The sequence below is a fragment of the Oncorhynchus clarkii genome, chromosome 10 (genome assembly GCF_045791955.1).
Source record: "Oncorhynchus clarkii lewisi isolate Uvic-CL-2024 chromosome 10, UVic_Ocla_1.0, whole genome shotgun sequence".
NCBI lineage: Eukaryota > Metazoa > Chordata > Actinopteri > Salmoniformes > Salmonidae > Oncorhynchus > Oncorhynchus clarkii.
Window position 1 is genome coordinate 52,053,925 of NC_092156.1, and position 16,717 is coordinate 52,070,641.

Here is a 16,717-nt window from a genome sequence, read left to right on the forward strand (position 1 = left end):
GAACTCATTTATCTCCTCAAAAGAATAACATTTGTCAAGACAGGCGTTATGTCATGGCTTGGTATACAGTAGCTTTACACAGATATTATGTGGAAAAACTCAATGTCATCAAGGATTTGATTTGTACTGTAAATGTATAGCGTAAAATAAAAAGGGTTTGTTTTCTTTTTGTTTTGTCATCTGGTTTTTCCAAGTTTTGTGAACTGGCGTGACATTGCCACAGGGGTTCCGTGATGAGACATGACTCATCTGTCTTCTTGATTGTGACTTTTTGGAATGAGAATGGCTGGAACCCATCACAATCCTTCCCCATCCTCTCCTCATCTCTTTCCTCAATGAACTTCCAGTGATATGTAGTGCTTTTAGTTCTGTTTTTGCATTTCATTCTGTTTTGTTTGTTTCTATTTTTAGACCTGCCCCTATGTTTGATGCTGCCTGTGAAGACGGAGAGGGGGAAGTACTAACTATGTCCTTTGGAATAGTGGAGAATTTATTAAGTTAATTTCCCTTTCTGATAACTCATAACATATACTGTATATGGGTCCTTCCACAAAAAAACTAATATTGGACTTTCCTCATGAAAAAAAATGCCAGTGTTATATTCTCATTCGTTTTTCCAGGCATAATTCAACTGAAACCTAGAAGGGCCTCCTACTATGTAATGTGAGGCAACAGCGTTTCAAGCTTTTCACCTAATTCCTGTCTCTTATTGTGTGTTATTAAGCTGTTGCTTGAGAACTGTATTGAATTTGACTTCATGTCTGAGAGCTCTCAGCAGTATGTCTTAAAACAGCATGATGTTAAATCTTTAACAGCATTTAATGCACCACTCAATAAAACAATAATGAAATGAATGGTTAAGATAACACTAACACACACTCGTCCAATACCCCATGGAATAGAAAACCAAATCACAGTAAGGGCCTGAGAAAGATCTATGTTAAATCTCTTTTAGACTCTCTTCTAAATAAATATGCGTAGGTTTGTTCTATAGGGTGCTATACGGTTTTGCAGAGGTGTGTTTGTTCTTTACTATAGGATCTATCTAGGTTCCCAGGAAGAGGAATATCCCTGTGCTCCTCAGCTGGGTTTATTTCTGGAGTGTGGAGCCTCAGCAGGTTGAGAGGAGACGAGCGGCAGCAGGGAGTGTGCCAACACAGCACAGAGAGGTGAGACATTCACAGTGGAGGTGTGATGATGGCAGAGGGCAGATACTACACCACCATACAGTATTACCCTGTCTCTACTGTATAGGAGGAGGGGAGTGGACGGTCAGCAATACTCCTTTTCATATTTCATTATGACCTCTGTCTTCTCTTTTCTTCTCTCCTCTTCTCTTCTCAAGGGGTTTTGTATCAATAATGAGATAATGACGCGTAATTAATGTAATCTGTGATGCAGTATCTGTCCCTCACGTGTTCTGTGTAAAAAAGCAGACTGGACCCGAGCTAGCTCTTACATTCAAGCCTGTTCTCTCAAACAATGGTATGTGGATGAGAGGGAGGGACTGTGTGTTGGATTACAGGACTAGAGAGCTGTCACTCAACCTGTCCTCAAGTCATTAGCTGGCGAGTGCACTTTGTCTCCAGTCAGTTCTGTTATTGTGTCTGGTTAACACTCTCATTGGAAAATGTCAGTTGTGTAAAGTACTTAAGGATTTTTTTTTTATGTACTACTGAAGTAGTTTTTTGGGGGGTATGTGTGCTTTACTATTATATTTTTGACTACTTTTACTTTTACTTCACTACATTCCTACTTTTTACCCCATACATTTTCCCTGACACCCAAAAGTAGTCATTCAATTTGGAATGCTTAGCAGGACTGGAAAATGGTCAAATTCACACACATCCCTGGTCATCGCTACTGCCTCTGATCTGTGGCAGATTCATTTATAAATTGTGCCTGAGTGTTGGAGTCTGTCCCTGGCTATCCGTAAAAATAAAAACACAAATTATGCCGTCTCGTTTGCTTAATATAAGGAATTGTAAATTATTTATAGTTTTACTTTTAACACTAAGTATATTTTAGCAATTACATTTACTTTTAATACTATATTTAAAGTGTATTTAAAAACAAATACTTTAAGACTTTTACTCAAGTAGTATTTTACTGGGTGACTTTCACTTTTACTTGAGTTATTTTCTATTAAAGTATCTTTACTTTTACTCAAGTATGATAATTAGGTATGTTTCCAACTCTGGAAAATGTTATGTTATTCTTCCCAACCCTCAGGGATTATCCCTATACTATTAGCCTATCTGCTTACGGAAAGCAAGCCACTAATGATTTTGCCTATGTATATGTAATTTTATAGACGTAATAATACATAATATTATGTCATAAAATGAATAGACCTTTTTAAATTTGTTACGAGTGACCTACATTTATTTTGGCACAAAGACATAAGACACGTTCATTTTTAGCTTCGTAAATAAACTAATTGGAATTTCAGATCTGTTTTTTTACTGTGGGTATTTGCTCAGGCCTTTGACCACATCCGTTCCATATTGGTGGAGTAAGCTATATATTGTATGTGTGGTAGTACGCTTGTATTTGTTAGAGTCAGATTTGGACAAGGTGGTACTGCACAGTACCTAAAATGACTCTGTGTGTTGTCAAAGGATTATATTCTGTAGGTTTCAGTGGAAAAGAACACATGGAATTTCCAGGAGAGCTGACTGGAGTGCTGTGTGTGTCTCTCTGTTTCCTGTCTACACCCTAATGGAGACAGGAAACCTATTGTAGCTATACGTCACCCTAACTACCCTTCGGTCAAGGACATGTAACTATGGTTGAACGTCAACATTTTGACATATTTCGAATAAAATATGTCTGCAAACCGTTTGGCCTTTTACCTCCCCCTCCCTTTCCAGGCAAATATTGTGTTTTGACACTGTATATGTATGTAGATCTGAAAAAAAAAGTTCCTCTGTGTACATTCACTTTCTGTGTTGTATCTCAGCTAGTGTGTCTCTGACTGAAACACACAGTATAGTGACCACAGGCTTACCTAAACTCATGAACCAAAGAATCTCTGTCAGTGCCTTAGCATAAAGCTGTGTTGCCTGGCTACATGGTTGGTACACCTCACGGAACAATACAAGGCTTCATTGATTCAACGCTCCAAACTCAGCCATACTCTCTCTCTTACCTAGTTGACCATGATTAAAATCAAGCCTTTGTGAGTCTGTCTCCCACTGAAAAGAGAGGAAAAAAATTGCCCCATAGCAAAATAGGTTCCTTGGCGCACTCCCCTTCCTGGGGTCCTTTCTAAATGAGCCTATGCATTACCTTCCTTTCAGGTGTACTGGCCATCTACTCTTCCTTGTCTGGTATGTGTTTCTAGATACACAACTGTGTGAGGGAGCTTTTAAAGGGTTCTGGGCTCTGTTCTGAATGTTGGCTCAAACTAAATGGCGCCACGTAATCTAATTTGACTACTTCAAAAGAGAAATGACTAGTCAACTCATGTGATTCAACTGATTCTTAATGGTGATACTGTTATTGTTTGTCATCTGCCTTCACAGTCAAATATATTTTGAAAGATAAAATATATCTTCAAAGATTTAAAAAAATGAAAAGAAGGAAACACACGAGAATCAGATGCAAATGATGACGCTGTGATACACTTTGATTAAATACGTTTATTTGATCATTTACATATAGGTGTACATTTCATATCACCCCCTGAGGGAGTGTCACAGTTAAGTTCTAGAATAATTTTGTTGATCGCTTGTATTTTCTTTTTCACTTATTTTTAACACAGTTATTCTAAAAATAAAAATAACCTCGGTTTTCTGCTCAATATCAGAAATAGGCCTCTTTTTACATGATTCTTGTATGACAAGAAAGAGCACATTCTCAATACATCACTCCTGTGATTATTCAAATAGAATTACTCCATACAAATTATGTTTTTACTTCTAAAGGATATTTTATCTAAATTATGTAAATTTGGAATTGTGTGAACCTCTATTCATAACCCATCCAAACAAAACAATGTGCCCCTCTACTGTTGTTCTAAGACAGAATGCCAGCATGAAAGTGTTCTGTGCTCTGTGGGAGAGTGTTCTACAGAGTTCTATAGAATGTGTGAAGTGGATTCTAGAACAACATGCCAGTTATGGGCTAAGGGTTACAAATAAATCCCTGAATATCACCTTCTCAAAATCAAATGAAAATTAACGTGCAAAATACTTTGATTTGTTGGTCTAGAAAAAGAAGCGACACTTTTGAAAATACAAAATGAAGCATTGAGCAATAGAGCATAGAACAATACTTCGGTTATAAAACGGTTAACGATGCAGTTCCCTGTGTATGTGTTTGTGTGTGTCTGTGCGTTTGCGTGTGTGTGTGATATCCAATTCATGATCACAGTAAACACAAGGATTCTCAGTGATGTAAAAAGGTATTGTGTTGTTTCATTGCAATACAATATGATGAATGTATACGTAGGAGCCTTTCTTAACCCAAAGAGACAATAAAGTGTATACTTAAGAATATACTTAAAACATCAACTTCCCTTTACAGATTCTTCTTCAATCTTCATTAACAAACAAATAAATATATTGCATCCAAGCCATCATTTACAATATATTAAAATCGCTGCATAATATAGCTATATATCTCTATTGCAGTCATATATAAAACTAATTTGTATAAAAAGAAAGTCCATAAAAGAAAGGAAAGAAAGATAAGAAACTTGATTAAGATGCTGCTGCTTAGTAAACACATCAGGTTGGATAGAATCACATTCAGAGAGCTCTCCTCCTCACAGTTTATGTCTGCTTCTGAAATATTACCCAATATAGTGCACTACCTTTGATCAGAGCCCTATGGGCCTAGGTCAAAAGTAGTGGACTTGATAGGGTAACATTTGGGTCACAGATCTAGCGAGGGAAGCTGAGACAAATGAACTGGTAATAGAGACACATCCATCATCCCACGACCCCCGCCCCCCCCCCCCCCACACACACACACACACCAAGCCAAGATGAGTCAGACCCATACGTTACTACACAATAACCATTTCAAAGCCTATCCAATGAATTCAATCTATCACAAAATTTCCACACATTTTCACATCAAGTTCTACAAGGTGCTTTCCTTTCAATAGAAAATATGAAACCACATATTCCTTCTGTAGAGTTGTGTGTTGGAGAAAAGTTGCTTTCGTTGCGTTGTAAAGTACAGAATTCGTCCTAAAAATGATTATTGTCTTCCTCTTTGACATATTATGTTAGAGTAGATTGCATAAACTGTCAAATATGATGCCCAAACTGATGCATAGAATGGTCCATTAGTATATGACATAGGCAGTAAAGAATAATCTCCATTGTGTATATAGTGAATCAGAGATAAAAATTTATTTTCTTCTGTATCCTATGAAAGCAGTGCTTTTTTTCCAATGCCACAACTCCTAGTCCCCATTTGAGGGTGAATACAGGTAAAAACTCCTCCAATTTAACCTGGGCAATATGATGCCTTTCGAAGGGTTTGATTTCTGTGGCTAATTAACTTATGACTACAACCGACTGAGGCTCGCTCTTTTAAGGGTCCTTTTCTTTCCTCAACTCCAGGAATGGGATATCCACAATGGGTAAACTAATCCCTGTGTGTGCACAAAGACAGCTATTGTGACTGGTTGGGGATAGTGAATCTTAATCCACCATTAAAAGGTGCCACTGTCACTCTCTTTCAACGTGTGTGGTGTATCCAGTCCGGAACCTCAAATCCAACCATCTGAGATAAATTTGGTTAAAAGGAACATTGTTCACAGATAGGGCCAATGCATGCTAGGCTACTTCTCCCACTGTATAGAATGCATTGCTCCCTTCAAAGCAGGGTAAAAACAAGTATATCGTTCACCCCTTCAAAACTGCTTCTATTAGGTTCAAATGGAGCATTTACATATTAAAAAAACCAAAAAAAACATTTACATTAGAATAACTATAAAACATGTACTACTCCAGTGTCCTTTCATCAATGAGCTGGGGAGGTCTCACCTTAAGCCTACTGAAACAATCATAGGCAATCAAGAATAACCTCCAGTTTCATATCCAACATCACAGGGTAGAATAAAAACATCTTTGATCACTTACTGAGTATGGTACGGTGTGGCCGGCACTGTTTTAATATAAGTGCTAAAAAAGACATAGAAACAAAATATAACATGGAAGGGGGGATGAAAAGAAAATAAGAAACCTGCCTGCACTGTGTGTCATTAATGTATAAGCTCAAAGTCTTAAGGCTGGCTGGATGGATCATCAGACCTGACTGTCATGGTGGATGGAGAGAGAGAAATGGGGTCACTGACTTTGTTCACTATTTATACATTTTTTGGCCTTTAAGTGACTTCCTGGTTTTGATGGTTGTGGTGGTTGTTATAGTGACGGCAGTCAATAAAGAACCTCTGTGTGGTGGAATGTCATGATATTGCTCTTGGTGCAGATTGACAGGTCATGTGACAGACATACAGACAGATGGACAGACAGACAGATAGGGCAGGTCCATGTTCAGCATTCAGTAGTATCGCACTGGGGGAGGGGCCAGGTGGTTCTGTGACTCGCACTTAGTAGACAACCCGAAAAGGTCAGAGGCCATCAGCTGCCGAGCCGATTGGCTGGCTTCAGCCCACTGCTTTGTGTGATTGGCCAGTCCATGGAGTGGTGTGACTGAGGCTTCTATAGGGTTAAACAAAGCGCTCCCTCTTTCCAGTTATAAACAGTAACAGCCTCCACACAACATGTTGAATAAGAAAAGTGATGATGAGGGTGGTGATGAAGAGGATGAAGAAGTTAAAGGTGGATGGCTTGGGTATAAAGACGTGGATCAGCTGCCCCTCTCTCTCTCTCTCTTTCATCCTCCCTCGTTCAGCGCAGCATGCAGAGCCTCTGCTTCCTCCCAAGGACGGCCCCTCCTCAGGAGACCTGGAGAGACATAAAGAAAGAGAGAGAGTGAAGGAGAAAGAGAGAGACAGAAAAGAGAGAGAGAAGAGGAAATGGAGAGTGTGGTTAGGCTCTGGCCTCCCCACAGGATGTTCCCATGTAATTAGTGCTCCAGTGCTCCTCGGCTCGGCCATCTGTCTGGTGGCTCTGCTCTGCCTGGCTCTGGGTCAGCCTGGCTCTGCTCCGATACACCAACCCCACTGGGAGCAGCTATGGAGCTATGGAGCTCCACACTACTCCCTTCCACTCCATACAAACCTAAACACCACAAACACTGTCTGGTGGCTTGCCTGGCTCTGGTTCAGCATGGCTCTACTCTGATACACTCGCTGCCCGCTGGGAATGATCCAGCAATAATGGACCTCTCCTTCACACCAAAACATGGCCACACTTGGGAACAGATAACCAGCTGATAGATCTCTTCACAGTCTTTAACCAACTGATAGATCTTTCCACAGTCTACGCTAAAACATGAACACGCATGTTTGTGTTTACTCCCTCAATTTGTGCCACATCGACACCTTTAAACCTACTACACTGAAACAGATGTATTGGGGGATATAACACCTGTCTCACTAAGCCAAAATGTTTGTTGTTGTTGTTCCCTCCCTCCCTACTGAATTAGAGAAGTGTGTGTGTGGATGCTCCAGCGCTCTGCTGAGAACTACAATAGGATTAGAGCAGTAGAGCAGGGGGCTTGGCTGGTTGCTGTTCCACTGTTTCTCCCTCATAGTACCACCAGCCTCCCATCCACAACAAGAGTAATTACCTTAAACGCTGCAAGATTATAGGATTTCAGAGAACAATGTGTTTGTGTGTGTGTGTGTGCCACAAAGCCAAAAACTCTTAGTCAGGATTGCAGCTTTATTATGGTAATTATTTCCAATGATTGTCTTACACAATAAGAGGTTGGCAATAACATTCCCCTGGAAAGAAAGGATGCTTTGAAAACTAGCAGACTAGCAGGTGTAAGATATGTTTGCATTAGACACCAGTGGAGGCTGCTGAGGGGAGGATGGCTCATAATAGTGGCTGGAATGGAATGGCATCAAACACATGGAAACCGTTCTCACCAATGAATGTGCCACCAACCTCTGTATAGACACAGCCTTACTGAAGCATGTCTGGAGTGGTGAAATTCTACAGCAGTATTCCAGAACTAGCACCTTCTCCAAAGCTCTTTTGGTTAACATCGGGGGAAGTGACCAGGAGGAAGATTGAGCAGGGACACATGCTGATCAGCCTGAGTGCTGCCCAAAAAATGCAAACAAACCAATTGGAGGGGGTGTTGCTCAGGAGGGAGGCTGCAAATCATGACAAAGGGAGGTTGGGAGGCAGCAAATAGACACAGAATGCCTTGACTTGGCTGGCTACATGCATAGTTTGCATACACCCAGCATGGTTTAGCTAGGCTTGACTGGCTACAATACCAGGGTTGGCTTGCCTGGGCAGAATGGATAGGCTGCACTACTTAGACCCACAAAACAGCTTGGTAGTCATGAGTTCCGGCGCCGACAGAGATGTTCCTAGGAAACTATGCAGTTTTTTGTTTTTTTTTACGTGTTATTTCTTACATTAGTACCCCAGGTCATCTTAGGTTTCACTACATACAGTCGAGAAGAACTACTGAATATAAGATCAGCGTCAACTCACCATCAGTACGACCAAGAATATGTTTTTCGCGACGCGGATCCTGTGTTCTGCCTTACAAACAGGACAACGGAGTGGATCCCATGCAGCGACCCAAAAAAACGACTCCGAAAAAGAGGGAAACGAGGCGGTCTTCTGGTCAGACTTCGGAGACGGGCACACCGCACACCACTCCCTAGCACTCTTGCCAATGTCCAGTCTCTTGACAACAAGGTTGATGAAATCCGAGCAAGGGTAGCATTCCAGAGGGACATCAGAGACTGTAACGTTCTTTGCTTCACGGAAACATGGCTCACTGGAGAGACGCTATCCGAGGCGGTGCAGCCAACGGGTTTCTCCACGCATCGCGCCGACAGAAACAAACATCTTTCTGGTAAGAAGAGGGGCGGGGGCGTATGCCTTATGTCTAACGAGACATGGTGTGATGAAAGAAACATACAGGAACTCAAATCCTTCTGTTCACCTGATATAGAATTCCTCACAATCAAATGTAGACCGCATTATCTACCAAGAGAATTCTCTTTGATTATAATCACAGCCGTATATATCCCCCCCCAAGCAGACACATCGATGGCTCTGAACAAACTTTATTTAACTCTTTGCAAACTGGAAACCATTCATCCGGAGGCTGCATTCATTGTAGCTGGGGATTTTAACAAGGCTAATCTGAAAACAAGACTCCCTAAATTTTATCAGCATATCGATTGTGCAACCAGGGGTGGAAAGACCTTGGACCATTGTTACTCTAACTTCCGTGACGCATATAAGGCCCTGCCCCGCCCCCCTTTCGGAAAAGCTGACCACGACTCCATTTTGTTGATCCCTGCCTACAGACAGAAACTAAAACAAGAGGCTCCCACGCTGAGGTCTGTCCAACGCTGGTCCGACCAAGCTGACTCCACACTCCAAGACTGCTTCCATCACTTGGACTGGGATATGTTTCGTATTGCGTCAGATAACAATATTGACGAATACGCTGATTCGGTGTGCGAGTTCATTAGAACGTGCGTTGAATATGTCGTTCCCATAGCAACGATTAAAACATTCCCTAACCAGAAACCGTGGATTGATGGCAGCATTCGCGTGAAACTGAAAGCGCGAACCACTGCTTTTAATCAGGGCAAGGTGTCTGGTAACATGACCGAATACAAACAGTGCAGCTATTCCCTCCGCAAGGCTATCAAACAAGCTAAGCGTCAGTACAGAGACAAAGTAGAATCTCAATTCAACGGCTCAGACACAAGAGGCATGTGGCAGGGTCTACAGTCAATCACGGACTACAGGAAGAAATCCAGCCCAGTCACGGACCAGGATGTCCTGCTCCCAGGCAGACTAAATAACTTTTTTGCCCGCTTTGAGGACAATACAGTGCCACTGACACGGCCTGCAACGAAAACATGCGGTCTCTCCTTCACTGCAGCCGAGATGAGTAAGACATTTAAACGTGTTAACCCTCGCAAGGCTGCAGGCCCAGACGGCATCCCCAGCCGCGCCCTCAGAGCATGCGCAGACCAGCTGGCCGGTGTGTTTACGGACATATTCAATCAATCCCTATACCAGTCTGCTGTTCCCACATGCTTCAAGAGGGCCACCATTGTTCCTGTTCCCAAGAAAGCTAAGGTAACTGAGCTAAACAACTACCGCCCCGTAGCACTCACTTCCGTCATCATGAAGTGCTTTGAGAGACTAGTCAAGGACCATATCACCTCCACCCTACCTGACACCCTAGACCCACACCAATTTGCTTACCGCCCAAATAGGTCCACAGACGATGCAATCTCAACCACACTGCACACTGCCCTAACCCATCTGGACAAGAGGAATAACTATGTGAGAATGCTGTTCATCGACTACAGCTCGGCATTCAACACCATAGTACCCTCCAAGCTCGTCATCAAGCTCGAGACCCTGGGTCTCGACCCCGCCCTGTGCAACTGGGTACTAGACTTCCTGACGGGCCGCCCCCAGGTGGTGAGGGTAGGCAACAACATTTCCTCCCCGCTGATCCTCAACACTGGGGCCCCACAAGGGTGCGTTCTGAGCCCTCTCCTGTACTCCCTGTTCACCCACGACTGCGTGGCCACGCACGCCTCCAACTCAATCATCAAGTTTGCGGACGACACAACAGTGGTAGGCTTGATTACCAACAACGACGAGACGGCCTACAGGGAGGAGGTGAGGGCCCTCGGAGTGTGGTGTCAGGAAAATAACCTCACACTCAACGTCAACAAAACTAAGGAGATGATTGTGGACTTCAGGAAACAGCAGAGGGAACACCCCCCTATCCACATCGATGGAACAGTAGTGGAGAGGGTAGCAAGTTTTAAGTTCCTCGGCATACACATCACAGACAAACTGAATTGGTCCACTCACACAGACAGCATCGTGAAGAAGGCGCAGCAGCGCCTCTTCAACCTCAGGAGGCTGAAGAAATTCGGCTTGTAACCAAAAGCACTCACAAACTTCTACAGATGCACAATCGAGAGCATCCTTGTGGGCTATATCACCGCCTGGTACGGCAACTGCTCCGCCCTCAACCGTAAGGCTCTCCAGAGGGTAGTGAGGTCTGCACAACGCATCACCGGGGGCAAACTACCTGCCCTCCAGGACACCTACACCACCCGATGTTACAGGAAGGCCATAAAGATCATCAAGGACATCAACCACCCGAGCCACTGCTTGTTCACCCCGCTATCATCCAGAAGGCGAGGTCAGTACAGGTGCATCAAAGCTGGGACCGAGAGACTGAAAAACAGCTTCTATCTCAAGGCCATCAGACTGTTAAACAGCCACCACTAACATTGAGTGGCTGCTGCCAACACACTGACACTGACTCAACTCCAGCCACTTTAATAATGGGAATTGATGGGAAATGATGTAAATATATCACTAGCCACTTTAAACAATGCTACCTTATATAATGTTACTTATCCTACATTATTAATCTCATATGCATACGTCTATACTGTACTCTATATCAACGACTGCATCCTTATGTAATACATGTATCACTAGCCACTTTAACTATGCCACTTTGTTTACATACTCATCTCATATGTATATACTGTACTCGATACCATCTACTGTATCTTGCCTATGCTGCTCTGTACCACCACTCATTCATATATCCTTATGTACATATTCTTTATCCCCTTACACTGTGTATAAGACAGTAGTTTTGGAATTGTTAGTTAGATTACTTGTTGGTTATTACTGCATTGTCGGAACTAGAAGCACAAGCATTTCGCTACACTCGCATTAACATCTGCTAACCATGTGTATGTGACAAATAACATTTGATTTGATTTTATTTGAGTATCGATAGACACATTATGAAAAGGCACACTAGGAGGGCAGTATCTTGGCACACAGAACCAAATCTTGTGCATGTGCTGGCTTCTCTTTGGCTGCTACATTTAACAGTGTCAACAAGAGTCTAGGAGGGCAGAAATGTGGATCAAATTCACCTACCCACCCCCACATTAACTGGAAGGAAGAGCCCCTTCCCTGGCCTCATGTCTGGTCTGGTGCCCGATGGAGGGTAGACCACACTGGGGTGGGTGTACTACTACTACGGTATGTGTGGTCTGTAGTTATGTTTCTCTCTGTACCCTCTGGATCCTAAACCCAACCAGTAGAACCCTGTTGAGTACTCAAGGCTTTTGTTGAATGGAGAAAAATATATAGTCTGGATTCACTGTCTACAGCTGCAAAAACAGGTTTGAATAGACGTTTGGAGCTGCATTGAAAAATGGACCACCTGAATGAATGGTCAACCACAAGTTGGAACTGGGAGAGCGAATGCTGAAAAAACATCCTGCTGTCAAATCTAATAGTGAAATGTTGACAGTTTATAACATGTATTCTTCTGTGGGTTAACAAGCGCTAGCTGTCGATGTGAATCCACAGCCCTCTGTGGTTATCGTCGTCCACACTACTTTACCCCTGTGTAGACATTAATTGGATCCATGCTTATCTGATCTCTAGTGTTGAGCGATGAACTGTTCTTTTTCTTTTTTTAAACAACTAATTGACCGATGTCGCTTCAATTACTTGAATTCCATTTTGTTCAGGTTTTTTCGGAGCTCAACGTGCAGCTTCTCTAGCGATAAATCAATTCTAGCCCGATGTAGCAGGGTTGTTGTAGTTTCCAACAAGCCAATATTCTACATAGTTTAGCGCAGAAAAAGTGGTAATAAACATCAATGACCTCAATCCATTGCGTTCCTTGTCGATCTGTGTGGGCTCTACCTGAAAATACATGATCTACTCTAAGTGATTGATAGTTGGTATCCAGTATTCATAACATTATGCCTTATTTACTTTAAAGAACTACTAAAATAGTGATTTGTCAAACAGGATAGGCCGCAGCTCTATAGAGAAGACTTGGAATGAAGTAATAAAGTCATCAAATAAAACAAATGTATACACACACACACAACTGAAATATTTTAGTAAAGTAATATGAATAAATGATGGTTAAAGATGCACTATGCATTCATTGAAATGAAGAACAAACGGAGCTATTTCGCCTACAAAAATAATATTTTTGGAAAAAAGGAACATTTGCTATCTAACTGGGAGTCTCGCGAGTGAAAACATCCGAAGCTCATCAAAGGTAAACGATTTAATTTGATTACTTTTCTGATTTCCGTGACCAAGTTACCTGCTGCTAGCTGGACAAAATGCTATGCTAGGCTATCGATAAACTTACACAAATGCTTGTCTAGCTTTGGCTGTAAAGCATATTTTGAAAATCTGAGATGACAGGGTGATTAACAAAAGGTTAAGCTGTGTCTCAATATATTTCATTTGTGATTTTCATGAATAGGAATATTTTCTAGGGATATTTATGTATGTTGCATCATGCTAATTAGTTTCAGGCGATGATTACGCTCCCGCATGCGGGATGGGGAGTCAGTAGAGGTTTTAAATAAGCATGCCCCTTTCAAAAAATGTAGAAGTAAGAACAGATACAGCCCTTGATTCACTCCAGACCTGACTGCCCTCAACCAGCACAAAAACTTCCTGTGGTGGACTGCACTAGCATCGAAGTCCCCGCGATATGCAACTCTTCAGGGAAGTCAGAAACCAATACACGCAGTCAGTCAGGAAAGCAAAGGCTAGCTTTTTCAAACAGAAATTTGCATCCTGTAGCTCTAACTCCAAAATGTTTTGGGACACTGTAAAGTCCATGGAGAATAAGAGCACCTCCTCCCAGCTGCCCACTGCACTGAGGCTAGGAAACACTGTTACCACCAATAAATCCACGTTAATCGAGAATTTCAATAAGCTTTCCTCCTGGCTACCCCAACCCCGGCTAACAGCTCTGCACCCCCCGCAGCTACTTTCCCAAGCATCTCCCAGCTTCTCCTTCACCCAAATCCAGATAACAGATGTTCTGAAAAAGCTGCAAAAGCTGGACCCGTACAAATCAGCTGAGCTAGACAATCTGGACCCTCTCTTTCTAAAATTATCCGCCACCATTGTTGCAACCCCTATTACCAGTCTGTTCAACTTCTCTTTCGTATCGTCTGAGATCCCCAAAGATTGGAAAGCTGCCGCAGTCATCCCCCTCTTCAAAGGGGGTAACACTCTAGACCGAAACAGTTACAGACCTATATCCATCCTGCCCTGCCTTTCTAAAGTCTTCGAAAGCCAAGTTAACAAACAGATCACGGACCATTTCGATTCCCACCGTACCTTCTCCGCTGGGCAATCCGGTTTCTGAGCGGGCCACGGGTGCACCTCAGCCACGCTCAAGGTATTAAACGATATCATAACCGCCATTGATAAAAGACAGTACTGCGCAGCCGTATTAATCAACCTGGCCAAGGCTTTCGACTCTGTCAATCACCGTATTCTTATCGGCAGACTCAACAGCCTTGGTTTCTCAAATGACTGCCTCGCCTGGTTCACCAACTACTTCTCAGATAGAGTTCAGTGTGTCAAATCGGAGGGCCTGTTGTCCGGACCTCTGGCAGTCTCTATGGGGGTACGACAGGGTTCAATTCTCGGGCCGACTCTTTTCTCTGTATATATCAACGATGTCGCTCTTGCTGCTGGTGATTCCCTGATCCAACTCTACGCAGATGACACCATTCTGTATTCTTTGGATACTGTGTTCACAAACCTCCAAACGAGCTTCAATGCCATGTATATATGCTGTAGCAGTCCTTCCGTAGCCTCCAACTGCTCTTAAACGCTAGTAAAATGAAATGCATGCTTTTCAACCGATCGCTGCCCGCACCCGCCTGCCCGTCTAGCATCACTACTCTGGACGGTTCTGACTTAGAATACGTGGACAGCTACAAATACCTAGGTGTCTGGTTAGACTGTAAACTCTCCTTCCAGACTCATTTTAAACATCCAAAATTAAATCTAGAATCGGATTCCTATTTCACAACAAACCTCCTTCATTCACGCCGCCATACATACCCTACTAAAACTGACTATCCTACCGATCCTCGACTTCGGCGCTGTCATTTACAAAATAGCCTCCAACACTCTACTCACCAAACTGGATGCAGTCTATCACAGTGCCATCTGTTTTGTCACCAAAGCCCCATACACCACCCACCACTGCGACCTGTATGCTCTCATCGGCTGGCCCTCGCTACATATTCGTCGCCAGACCCACTGGCTCCAGGTCATCTATAAGTCCTTACTAGGTAAAGCTCCACCTTATCTCAGCTCACTGGTCACCATAACAACACCCACCCATAGCACGCGCTCCAGCAGGTATATCTCACGGGTCATCCCCAAAGCCAACATCTACTTTGTCCGCCTTTCCTTCCATTTGTCTGCTGCCAATGACTGGAACGAATTGCAAAAATCGCTGAAGTTGGAGACTTACATCTCCCTCGCTAACTTTAAACGTCAGCTATCTGATCGCTGCAGCTGTAAATAGCCCATCCAATCTACCTACCTCATCCCCATATTGTTTTTATTTACTTTTTGCTATTTTGCACACCAGTATTTCTACTTTCACATCATCATCTGCACATCTATCACTCCAGTGTTAATTTTCTTAATTAAGATGTGTAGTGTTAGGGCAAAAACCAAAACATGAACCCCTTGGACCAAGTTCGGGAAACGCTGGCTTAGACAGATCTTTTACCATGCAATATTTTCAACCTACATATTTGACACACAATTAAATTTTGCATGCATTTCTAAACACTATTGTCCTCACTTAGGATTTGAACTCACAACCTCTTGGTTCCTTTTCTGGAATTTTCCAAGCTGTTTAAAGGCACAATCAACTTAGTGTATGTAAACCTCTGACCCACTGGAATTGTGATACAGTGAAATAATCTGTCTGTAAACAATCGTCGGAAAAATTACTTTTGTTGTGCACAAAGTAGATGTCCTAACCAACTTGCCAAAACTATAGTTTGTTAACCTCTCTGCGCACGGAACCCGGTAGCGGGATGAAATTCGACAACATACGATGATCGCAACATAAATAGTCATTTTAAACATTCATGAAAATACAAGTGTCTCACATGTTTCGAAATCCTAGAATCTTGCTAATCCAACTGCGTTGTCAGATTTAAAAAATGATTTACTGCGAAAGAATACGATGCATACGAATACGATGCATAAAAAACAACTATTTCAACTAGCACAGGCGTAACAAAATCACAAACTGCAATAAAATAAATTGTTTACCTTTGACGACCTTCCTCTGTTTGCAATCCCAATGCTCATTGTTACACAACGAATGGTCTATTGTTTGATAAAATCCATTTTTACAGCCGAACACGAAACATTTTGTGAACCGCTTGTGTCGTGTATTCCATCTCATTCCATTTTCGACGACACACTCGAGGTAAATACACACACAGAACGTGACTTTTCCAGTCATGTTTGGTTTCATTGCAATCAACTGGTTTGTTTGTTACACAACCAAACCTAATGGGTCATTTCGCGGGACGTATTGACTGAAAGAAACCGATTAGAAGACAACAAGTAATGACATCATTGTGCACCAACGATTTGCCCGCTGTTTCGTTGATTGACCGTATTTTAACCCAATGACCACTGATCGTCTTAAAATCTAGCTGGGTAGATAGCCAAGGAGCTGAGGTAAACGGCAATATGTAATGTTTATGTGT

The 16,717-nt window shown here is 42.5% G+C and overlaps 1 protein-coding gene across 2 annotated transcripts in view; it reads right to left on the reverse strand.

The window, feature by feature from the left end:
* Positions 1-3,624: 3,624 nt before the first annotated feature.
* Positions 3,625-16,717, reverse strand: part of LOC139418755 (SPNS lysolipid transporter 2, sphingosine-1-phosphate) — a 139,463-nt gene continuing 126,370 nt past the window's right edge. The window contains exon 13 of one of the 2 annotated variants that reach the window (XM_071168430.1): positions 3,625-6,929. In XM_071168430.1, coding sequence (XP_071024531.1) covers positions 6,921-6,929 — 9 coding nt within the window. In that variant the 3' untranslated portion in view covers positions 3,625-6,920. The remainder of the gene's footprint in view (positions 6,930-16,717) is intronic. The other variant, XM_071168431.1, reaches the window with a different exon arrangement.